Here is a 12,589-nt window from a genome sequence, read left to right as displayed (position 1 = left end):
GACTGAGTTGGAGCCGGAGGGATGAAGGCAAAACCAGAGGAGTGGTGTTCAAAAGTGCAGGATGGTAGACGCTGGAGGGACAAGGGAGCCCGGCGGAGCTAGTGGACTGCGGAGAGGAGGCAGCTAGGAGCCATGGTGGATCCGACGGGTCAACGGGCCGAGGCGGAGTCTAGGCCTTGGAGGCTGGAGGCAGAGTCAATGGAAATTCCAGCCACAGTGACACTGAAGGTGAGGAGAGGGGCTGCCAGACAACAGCAGAGGAGGAGGCAGGAGTGGGTGGGAGGGCAGTCATTTGTGAGCCTCCATAAATTCAGGGCTAAACTTTAGAACAAGAACCCCTTTTGGCTAAACACAGGAACAGGATTGCACTCTGGAGGAGGGGACACTTGAGGGCACTTTCTAGGAGCGGGCACTGGATGGGCATTTTCTAGGAGTGGGCACCTTCTTGGAGTGGGAACTGGAGTGTGATCTGAACCGGATTCGGGGGCTGGAGCCCTCTCCTCTTCATTTTGGCACTTTCACCGTGCCATACTCAGCTCACCCTAAGCCACGGTGCTCCTCTCCATGCTCACACTTGCCAGTGTCCACTCCACAAAGGTGGTGGATTCCTTTTGAGGGCCATCTGTGGACAAGGCTGGTATCATAGAATGCGCAGAGTGTGTTGACTGGGTAGGTGGTGAGATGGGCAATAGCCAGAAATAGTCTGGTATGACCCTCCAGCGTTTTTCTCCCTGCTCCAACAGGAGGAAGATGTATTCAGGGTGGGCAAGGGGATCTATAAGGAAAATACTATGAAAACAAAAACGAGAAACAAAACAAGCAATTTAAACTGTTGTTGGTCAGTTCTTCTGTCACACTTGATTCCTTAGGAAGCATGCTGGAGGCACAAGTTTAATCCATAGAACAGTGGGAGCATCAATACTGGAGACAACAGGAAATACATCAGTGTAATGAGTAGAACCGACAGAGGAAGACTGAACAAACAGGAACTTAATTACAAGGGGTACTTACTAAAAGCAGGTGCACTGAATGACTAATTAAACTAAAAAAGGACAGGAACATTACCAAATAAGAACAAAAAGAAATAGAAATGTGGGCAAACCATGACACAGAACAGTCCAATGGTCAGATAGAACAGTTTGACAAAGGAATTAATGTATACAAAAGGTATTATAACAATTGCTTTTATATTATTAGTAGAGGTACATTATAAATATAGGCAATTTATTAATGCGCATTTCATCAGTAAAGTCGGTTCTCTAATCAGCGGTAAATTCCATCAGGTGATGGAATTTACAGCTGATTATATATCCGGCTTTACAGATGAGATGCGCATTAATTATTGGACGGTATTTATCGTGCACCCCTTATAGAAAGGCAAATATTATAATACTTTCTCGTTCGCAGTCAGCATTAAGCAAATACGCATTTATACAATTTAAAGAAATCTTTGAATGACTAATGAACATTTAATATCACAAACCTTGCAAACTTAGTTGAAATCCAGCCTGTGATATCTTGTGAAGTGTGCATTTTTATCCAGCATGATCACATGTTTTCTGTGTGACGGTCGGCGAGTATTAATTGAATGCTTTAAAATTTTAACTCATGACTTAAAATTATGCTGTGCTTTATGCATTTGCCCACTGTCATATTCATGTAATTTTCTCTGTGTGCTGTATGTAAAATGAGTGTTACCCTGGCTTTATTTGAAAAATATTATTCCCAGTGCACACTGACTTAACAGAAAACTGAGTGCCGTGTTGGTTACAGTGTTCACTTCCTTTTTAATTATATTTTTGTTAAATATTTATTTATTTTTGAAAAATACGTTGTCATCTAACATATAAGTATGTCATTTTACACATACATGTTTTAATACATTGTCAAATTATTTCAGATTTCTTAAATATAAATTAAAATGTGAATAAAAAATGATATCGGCTTTATATCGGCTATCAGCCTCCTCTGCTTTCCAAGATTAAACCATTATTGGTCGACCACTAATTTCGACTTCACATGTCTCTGTCATTTCAATCTCTCTCATGCTGCACAGCTGAGCTGTGTTTATTAGGTGTGTGTTAGTTTTGCGCAGCAATTTTTTCCTCTAAAATTTTGATCTGCATCGTCTCAGTTAATACGTGAAAATAGCATGCAAATATTTAAGTTATAACATGTAAATACATAGGCCTAGTCACCAGTGGTGCAAAAACTTAACTCGAAATGTAATATCTTTGGTCGCAAATGTGACCTGTTTTAGTCGCAATTCGGAGCCCTGGTAACACTCTTAGATCTGCCAAAGGTTTATTTATATATATAAAATATACAAAATTGTAAATATTATATATATATAGTTTGTTTACCTTGGTCAATCCATTTTAAAGGCATAAAATATAGGTGTATCAGGCCAGATTTAATTTATAAATAGTCTGGTTGCGTATTATCTAACAAGCAATGATCTGATGAGAAGACTGGTGGAGCCCAGTCCTTCACATAACAGACCAGAGCTCTATTTCAAACGGCCCGCGAGATAGTACCTGCTGCAACCTTGTACATCAGCTCCACTCTAATCATACATGCCAGACCGCATCCCAGCATGCCTCTCAAAGGACATACGTAGCTCACTGTACCCAATTAGAACTCGCCGTGCTGTGCCTACATCTCTGGGACGACCACCTAATGTTCAGCCCAGCAAAAAAAATAAATACATAAAAATAAAAATAAAACCAGATCAAGCCAACTAACTTAAAACCAAGCTTGCATCAGATCAATAAGCATCAATATGTGCAAAACATTTGCTGAAGTAGGCATTTTAAAACATCTTATAACAGGGTCATACTCATCAAAAGCTGTCTGGATTTGCAATGCTCAATGAGTCTGAAAACAAGAAAGGTTTTTCTGTGATAAAAGGAACAAGCCATAGACAAGAAACAAGGAGATGGAGGATTTTAGTTTTTTTTTTTAATCAACCGGCTGCAGGGGAAAGACTTTGGATGGGAAAAAGCAATTGAATTTTGAAATTGCTAGATTCAAAAGAGAAAGATAAGCACAAAGAACATTCTGTGGGATTTTCAGTGGCTTGTGTTTTCTCACAGGCATAAAAAAACTGAGAAATTTGTGCTACGTGCTGCCGCCAGGGTAGGCAGTTTGTTTTATCTGGACTCACCGAGCAGGGGTGGCAGCCAGTTGATGTTGGCTTCACAGTGAGAATCCAGGAAAGTAAGGACTTCTCCTCTAGCCACCGATGCTCCCAGCAGCCGTGTGCGGATCAGACCCTCTCGCTTCTTGGTGCGCACGATACGGACCTTAGGAAATCTGGACATGTACTCCGCCAGATGTGCCTTCAGGTGCTCTGAAAAAAGTGGAAGAAAAAAAGACAGAAATTACTAGAAAGACTGCGCCGGGAAAAAAGGAAATGACATAAGTCCAGGCTTGTGTTCTGTTAAAAGAAAAAGGAGGAGGATTGATCGTGTGTTGCGGTGCAGTGGTGCGGTAATTTAATCTCGGAATTGTTTCTCCATTCTCATGGCCCCATTCAAGGGCATTAATGTTTAACACCCCATAAGATTCCACCGTTGTTAACACTTAAATGAATTGTTGAATATCTTCGTTTCTAGAATATTAATCAGAACAAACAGACCCAATGTTAATTCTTTGGATAAACTTGATTCAACTGCAGTGGTTCTACATGCTGGAAATGAGTTTTCTTAACCCAAAAATTACCATAAAGGCCCGATTCTAGAACTCACTGCCCTTTCTCAGTCAAAGCCATGAAAATCATTCATGTAGTCACACAGATGGATCCAAGTAAATTTCCATTTTCAAAACTCAACATAGTGAAATGATGACAAAATGCTCCATAATTGCTGCATTAGCTCATTAAATTTATATATTTATATATATAGCCCAACACTGCTACATTTGGAAATTAGCTTTCAATGCAATGTTTTTCAGCCAATATGAATGCACAAACATCTTTAATTACATGAACATGAGGTAAACACAAACGAAAAGCGAAACAGATGGAAAAAGTAGATTTTCTTAGTGCTAGTCTGGGAGTGGGTAATGTATTTGACCCCTTTCAGTGACAGCACAAAGAAACAGCAAAGCCAGTCCTTTCAAAATGGGGAACACAAAAATGGAGGGAAGTCTTATCTTAACACACATTACTGTTTGTTCATTTTCAGAAGCAGCAGGAGTTTGCTGCAGCTTGTCAACCGTTTTCATATTATTCAAATAAAAAGCATTAATACCTACACAAACTCAATCACCGCTTCCCAGCTGCTGTGTCTGTGCATGAGTGTGTATGTGTGTACATTTAACTTAGATGCTTTGGAGGTACCAAATACATGGGCTTTGGATTACCACCAATAACATAAATCCATTAGGTACAGCAGCCATGTGTTGATGGAAGGTTTGAACTGAAAGGACCGGTAAATTTCTTCATTACGTATGAAAGCCATGAAGCAGGCATCATTAAAGTTATGCACATGAAAAGAGTCATGCTTTTGACTAAAAGGTTTGTCTGTTATGTTTGACTTCAAGAAGGAATCATTCATACATTTAAAAACCTCTAACGTTTTCAGTTTAAGGATGCTATAATGGGTCTTCCTGCTCCATCAATCCTGATGTCTTCAAATCAAAACACTACATTTTTTTTCAAAGCACACAAACAATGTTTGAAAAATGCATCTCTAAACAGCTGATATACATTCACAACACCTGTGGTGTCCCTAATAGGGATGAGCATGAGCACTTGAGAACTAAAGTACTTAGAAATGACAGTAATGATCTGTAATTACTTTCTCCCCCCCCCCCCACCCAATTATATACAAACATGTCAAAAATAGTTTTCTATTTAAAAGTGTCAGTTACAGTGCATGCATAATTTCCAAGCCAATGAGCATTTCATTGTCATGGCCATGCCTTTATTTATAATTTGTTTATATAAAAAAACAAGATCAGAATATCAACTTGCCTAATAATTATGCAATTATGTAAGCTTGAAATGCAGAAGGAATGTATGTAAGCCTTAGGCCCCGTCCACACGGAGACGGAGGTTACCCCAATCCGATCTTTTTTTTTCCTCGTCTCAAGAAATATCCGCGTCCACACGAAACTGCATAATGATGTAGTATACATGCCAGACCAGTATGTGGCGCTGTAATTCTGCCACAGAGATACACTAAAAACAGAGAAGAAGACTTGGACTATGCTCATAAACCTTGCGGGTGATACACAAACGAACATGGAACAATACATTTATTAATCAGAGTTAATGTTATTTAATAAAAGGACAATCGTTCAGTGTTTGTTCATGTTTTTGTTGCTGTTACGTGACGTAGAGGTGTCTGACTAGGGGGGAGACGTGGGCTGATGATGTCATAGTTTCAGAAAATATACGGATTAGCCGTCCAGACGAAAACGCAAAGACAGCGTTTTCAAATTTATCCACTCTGGGACACGGTTTCAAAAAATAGCGGTTTCACCTTATGAAAATGCCGGATCCGTGTGGACGAAACGCCTATCCGATAAAAAAATTGTGCGTATTCACAGAAACACGTCTCCATGTGGACGGGGCATTAATTTCCAATGAAACCTAATGGTGTGTGCTCATCAAAAAAGAAGCAAATGTTTGTATTATGTTACTTGTTCTTTTCATGCCAATCGCGTGAATAATAACATAATAATGCTGTCTTCTATTTTCTGATAAAATCGGACATGTTAAATTGGACATGTCAATGAGCTCTTCGCTGATTGGCTTGCGTGACGTCATGTAAATTTCTCACTCAAGGTGTAATTTTACATCTTGCATCAAAGATGCTATTGAGACGAATATCTTGTGTTTGCGTCAATCAAAATGCCCAATTTGTGTCATTCGTTTCTTTGCATTGACTTTGTATTTAATCTACACACACAAATAATTCAATTCACTTTTGGTGTGCACACTGGATAACACTACAGAGCTTTGAAAAAATTGCAACAACATTGTCTCAACCAATTGCAAGCTGTTTGTCTAAACCAGTGGCAATATGCAGGAGTGTTCAGGAAACCTGTATCAAAACAATCATTAATTTTATTTTAATTCTGAAAATTTTTAGTAATACATTTAATTTCTTCTGATCTGTTGTTTTTCCCTTTTGTTTCTAAGGGAGAATATATTTAACAATAAACCATGTGACATGATATTTACACATATAATGTCTACACACGTCCGGTAAACTCCAAAGAAGACCCATTGTGTCAGAAATGGAGCACTGCATATTTCTTTTTAATATGGCACTGAAAAGATTGGCAACTTAATGATAGTAGCACTTCAGCCCCTCAGAGAGTTTCTGGTTTGTGTATAGAGAGCTCACTGTAGGCCCCCAATGCAATTATAAACATTCCAAACGGAGCAGGACATCTGTGATGAAAAATAAAAGAGTATATTAGCCGATGGGGAGACAGTATGTGGGGCGTGCATCTGGTGGACGTCTAACAGCAATGTTTGCTGTTTCTCTTGTTCTTTTTTTTTTCAGGCCAGAGGCCAAACTCACTTCAGGGAACCTCCAGCTGCATCCTCACTGTCTACTAAACTCAGACAAAGTCACCTGCCAATGCAAAAGTTGCATTCAACCCTTTCTTTTTGTTGCTTTCCCTTTCGCTCCCTCTGTTCTTCTCAACTCCCAGGGTGTCTGGCTTTCAAACAAATGGCCCCAATAAAAGTGACAGCCTCAATATGAGTTGCCACTGCACTCTGATCCCACTGAGCTGAGGTGGGGAGGAGACTCGCAAAACTTTTCCAGGCCGCTGTTGTTAGTGTAAGTGGCTCACAGAAGCGAAAGTGAAAGGTGGGTTTTCTCTCTCTCTTTTTTCCATGTTCTACGAGCGCTTGATTAAACGAGGTCATAAATCATTGGTGCTGATGCGTGGCAGGCCGAGCGCTGGGGAAGGAAGTGACAAATAAACAGTTATGAGGAAAAGGCAAAGTTTCGTATCCCGCTGGCATATGGCTGACAAGCCATGATGAAGGGCAGGCACATTCTCTGCTTTGATGGTTTGCAGACAGACCTCTCTGGGCCACTACCTTCCCAACCTGGGTGGAAAATTTCATTTTTCTCTTTCCCTGGTGGTCTGTCATTAAGACAGATGGTCGAGAACCACTTGCCCCCGTTCAATGTTTTGATGGTTTTTGAGACAGAAGCATGTCTTCCCGCACTGTACCCTTCAAATCACATTCAAATCAACATTGGTGAGATGTGAGACTCTCTGAACACTGCTTCATAAGAGCTACAGAGGGGCTAAAATGACCAGTCTCTGCAATTCAAAATTAACGAGCCAGAGATTCACACCAATGAGTCACTTGCTTTAATTGTTGCTGAGTTACTGCATGAACTCACTTAGAACTGTATTGTTTTACTGGTGTGGTTGGTAATAGGCAGACAAACGAATATCCGCTATTATTAGCTGAGAGGCATAAAAGATTATAATTGCAGCTCTGACCATATGGTGCCCTTTGGTATCCTTTTTTGCAAACTATCAAAGGACACTTTGAATCTTGATCTTTAAAGTGAGTTTCTAAGGTTATTTGGGGGTGAGTGGTGTGGCATAATAAAACAGAAAAGCAAAAGATGTACACATAGAATATCTAATAGGGTCAGGACACACAATTGAGCCACACATACATACAAACAAAGAACAATGTGAAAATGAGCTTTTCAAAGTTAATAAGTAACATAAATATGTAAGCTTGTACAACAAAAACAGCTGGATGCAAAAGACACTGTGTGTGTCTCTGGGTGATTGTGTGTTATGTGCAATTACAGACACTGTAGAAATGCTGCTGAGAAACTGATATAAGATTTTTTGGAATTAATCACATATTTATTCTACACTGAAGCAGATTTATTTTGCTTCAGAATCTTAATTTTTATTGTTCAAATTTAAAATCATCAAATAATTCCAGCTTTGGTGAACATAAGATACACTTTTCAAAAACATGAACAAAATGTAGCTGACCTCAAACTTAAACGGACAGTCCACTAAAAATTTAAATCCTGTTTTTATTTACTCAATTTAAAGTTGTTTCCACCCTGTATAATTTTACTTAATTTACATTATACTTATCCAAGACCTGCAAAACCCTGCAAATCAATCATTTACTGTAAGATAAACAAGTGCCCTATTTCCGACATGACTGGGTTATCAATCTTGGCATGTTGCATCACTCACCAAGTATTCCTTCCTCACTAAATGTGATTTAGCTAGTGCAGGCTTGCCGAAATGGACACATTACAGTGAATGAATTAGCTGTTTTGTCTCGGCATGCATGTCATTGGGCTCCAGTAATGCTGCTGTCATTGTAGTCAGGATTTGTCTGTGGCCCCCAGAGAACAGGCACAGAGAATAAAACATCCGCTAAGCACAGGCACCTTGAGCGCTCCATTGCCACTGCCTTTATTTATAATATACTGTGTGTTTTTGAAGCCTGCCGTTGGCCACTGTGTGAATAAAAGAAAGGCACCTGGCCCCCTTATTGCCCTGCTTGTTGGCTTCAATTTACTTAACCTCTGTTTTCCTCAGGGGGAGGGGGAAGATATGCACTCCCTAGAAGCATTCATAAATCCATTTCTGCAGCGAAATCAATGTTCAGACTCAATCACAATATATTATGTAAAGAGGAGCAGAAAATAAGTCCTGCGCAGGAAACCCAAAGGGATCCTGAACATAGAACAAGGGAAATGTCTAATAATGCCTGACAATGTGGCAAATTATTTTGTTTTGCAATAAGCCTTTCTCAAATGCAGGGAGACAAGTTTCATTCAGAGTTTGGTCATCAAAGCACCAAAAAAAAAAGAATGTGAAACTCTCATAATTTAAGAAGCTAACAGACAAACAACAACAACAACAACAAAAACAACTTCAAGACAACTTTTAAATATTGTTCCTCTCTGCAACACTTGGCATAAACCTTCAAGATGCTGCTAGCTAATTAAAATGTGAGCCTAACCTCAATTCAAATCGAAACTGGTATTGAGCACAAAAGTGAACAAGATTCACAACATAATTTGTTCCAGGACTGTTTTTCAGTGACTTAAGGACCATCAAAAAGGTTTTCAGTTTTACTTTACAAAATAGCACCAGAAAGTGTTATTTTGACACAGTTTACTTACTGTTTTTGTCTTTTCACAAAAATAAATAAATAAATTAAATAAAATCCTTACAATATAGTCAATATTTTATCATGTTTTATCAACTAATTTGTCAATGTTACTAAATTGTCATAAAATTTCAGCTGATGAAAACAATGTTTCAGTTTGACAAGTGCAAAATTAAACTAAACGGACGTTTTATATATTAAACGCAATAACATTTAACCGAAATGTGTGAACGATTTGAGCTGCTGTGTTCATTCACTTTAATTTCATGGAGCTCAGGCAGAGCAATTCCTGACATTATTGAAACAATCATATGCTTTCCAGATTTCACTCCTTCAAATAACAATGTAAGTGTATTATTAATATCTTTTAGTCTACGTTTTCTTGTGATAGTCATTGTCATCAGCAGAATGTTTTAATATAATGGTTTAATTACTGTCATAATGTGCATTTTGTCTCATCTTCATTATCGCTGAAAAAAAAAAAAATCTAAAGACTTCATTAACAAGCGTTTTTTGTCAGTAATTTCACTGATAAGATTAAATGGATTGTTCACCCACAAATGAAAAACCACATTCCTGGTAATCCAAACTTTTCTTTCTTCAATAGAAGACAACAGGAGATGTTTTGAATGACGAGGAATACAATTTTTTAGTTACGCTGGTAACAGCACCAAACAACTGCTAACAAAAAACATTCAACATTCAACACAATCAATTCTAGAGTATGAAAGGACGAGGTCTTTGAGGTTATAATTACAACCAAACCTCTACTCGGAAGCACGAATATTATCTGTTGCGAAAGAAAAGCTCTTTCATGCAACATTAAACATCTCAAATGGAGGAGGAGGGAAATAAAAAGACGTTTCATTATATTTCTGTATTCCTCCTCCTGCTGAACACGAGTCAGAGACTATGGGAAACAGAAGACCTCGGAGGTGAAAGGCTTATGTTGGGTTTTAGGGTTAAAGAGAGACATTCACAACAGTCTGCTGTCTAGAGGATTCAACACAAGCTTACAGGACTCTGGGTTGAGTAGGCGGCCTATTCTGTTTAGGAACATGTCGACTGTTTCAGAAAAGGATGTTTTCTTCTCATCATTTTCACTGAATTTCAAAGTCAAACTTCTCAAACTTTAACGCTAAGATTTATTAACCCATTAAAATGTCAAAAAATGAAAAAGGGCAAGTGACCTGGCCATAGATTTTCAGGAGAAGTAGAGGAGTTGTGTGGGCGATCACAGTTAAAGATGAGGTAGCTACATATTGATATGCGAGGACAGCAATTGATATTCCTCTGACAAAGTTTGCTGCGTAGGGTGTATGATAATTCATTCGGCTTGAGTTTCAGACAACAATTGCTATAGCCTAAGAACAAAGACCCGGCCTGGGTCCTATTGATCTGCCAACTTTGTTTGCCTGTGGACGAGAGCAGCAGGAATAACTGTCAAGACAAAGAGAAGTGTGACTTCTCCACTGTGATGACCAGCACCCTCTCTGCCGCAGCCTTCCAATCAAAGGCCAGGTGGGTAATTGGCCAGGCTATTGTTGGTGAGGCTAGACAGCGGCAGGGGAAACAGAGAGGTGAAGCCCCTCCATTAGCCTCCCTCCGGTCTTCTCATAGAGCCCACATCACAGCGTCCGTTTGTTTATCGCTGAGGGGGAAATGCGGCATCTCTCTGGACGCTGCAGGAAAGTGTGCGCCTACAGTGGTCCCTCATTAATGGAAAGCCTGCCTCCACACAAGGCAGGTTTTGTTTGAAAGATTTAGCGGTCGCTCAATGCGGCTCTATTGAAAGAGACAAGGTCATACATCTCGGTGTGGAGCGGAAAGCACGTCAAGCAACAATGAAGCACTACACAAGCTGATTACTAGCCAAACAACCCACTCCCCATTCTCTGCGGTGGATACATGGAGAGCGAGACACACGGAAACCAGAACTAATGTCACTCTGCCTATTAGTATTGTGCATGTTTGAAAGAAAACCAGACAATGACATTTATTCTTCATTTTTTTGTAACATCAAGGACAAACAGTAGATTTTCTTTCATCAACACAAACTTGAATATCTAGATGGAACATTTCCCCCCAACAGTCTCCAAAAAAACAGTTTGGACCATTTTTAAGACAAGTTTAAATTTAGGGTCTCTAAAAAGGTCAAAAAGTTTTTTAAACAAACCAAAACAGCTGTTTTATCTATTTAATCTTGAATTATTCAGAAATTGTTTTTGGGGAGTCGGACCACCATTTCACAACCTAAATGAACCTTTACCTGTCATAGAATCTTTAAATTATACAAAATTTTAAGGAACATTAGGGTCCTCTCTATGATACTATTTCCAGATTTGTGTTTTTCCCCTGTTTTTTTTTTTTTTTTTTTGACATAATTTTGACATGACATTGCAACTAGCATTCACATGGCATTAATAATAATAATAAAAAAAATAATTTCACCTGAAATATAGAATCAAACCTAATACAACATTGCACATACTGCCAAGTGTCCAAGTGCTGGCAATCCAATAAAGCAGAACAGGTTTGGGCCTGGCCTGTTCTTGGATGGGAGACCCCCTGCATGCTGATGGAAATGGTGTTTGTGGGGCCAGCAGGGAGCATTCACTCACTCAATGCTTGGAGTTCAGAATGTTTCAGAGCTGTGGAAAGTTGTGGCTCTTAATATGGGAAGTGAAACTGAGTACCGAGTTCTGATCAGTGCTTTTATATATATATTATTCCACTGGCTTATTTTTTTGTAACTTACTTTAAACTCAAGCTTTATTAAATGCGTTTATTTATTTTTAAATAGTTTGATCATTGTTACTGATTATTGACTTTTTTGGGCTAGGACAAAGCAACATAAAAAGTGCATTTCTGCCATCTGACAGACTGGTGTGTACAGTGGAGCTAAGGCAGACAATGCAATTTAACTATAAAATTGATTCAATAACATGTTATTTTTCCACCAAAACCTGAATACATGTTAAATGTATAGGAATTTTTTTTTTTTTTTTTTGGCTGACAGTCTTGCACCATTAAGAATACATCTTTTTTTTCTTAATACAATGGATTGCAATTGGATTGTGATTCTCACAAACAGATATTCAACAAATTATGCCCTTTTATGTTCAACAGAAAAAGAAAAAGAAAATCTCAAAAGGGTTTGGAATAACATCAGTTTAATAAATAATGAGAGTATTTTCATTCTTTGGATGAACTATTCATTTAAAATTGTATGAATGTATTGCATTAGATAGCAAAATATAAAACCAAGTGGCATTTGTTTTTAAGTGAGCAAAAGCACAAATTCCATCAAAATATTTAACAGAAGTTTAATTTAGTTCTGAGAAAACAGCCGCTCTGATATTTTTATGACATTTTTGAGTTTGAGATAAATGGCAAAACAAGTGTGCCAACCAAAGTGTAAAGCAAAGGTAATTCCTTTAATAAGGT

At 38.5% G+C, this 12,589-nt stretch overlaps 1 protein-coding gene across 1 annotated transcript in view; it reads right to left on the bottom strand.

Moving 5' to 3' along the window:
* Nucleotides 1–12,589, bottom strand: part of galntl6 (polypeptide N-acetylgalactosaminyltransferase like 6) — a 203,812-nt gene that overhangs the window by 27,618 nt on the left and 163,605 nt on the right. The window contains exon 6 of the mRNA XM_052546075.1: nucleotides 3,167–3,352. Coding sequence (XP_052402035.1) covers nucleotides 3,167–3,352 — 186 coding nt within the window. The remainder of the gene's footprint in view (nucleotides 1–3,166; nucleotides 3,353–12,589) is intronic.

The sequence above is a fragment of the Carassius gibelio genome, chromosome B1, assembly GCF_023724105.1.
Source record: "Carassius gibelio isolate Cgi1373 ecotype wild population from Czech Republic chromosome B1, carGib1.2-hapl.c, whole genome shotgun sequence".
Lineage (NCBI taxonomy): Eukaryota > Metazoa > Chordata > Actinopteri > Cypriniformes > Cyprinidae > Carassius > Carassius gibelio.
This window is presented reverse-complemented; position numbering and strand designations above follow the sequence as displayed.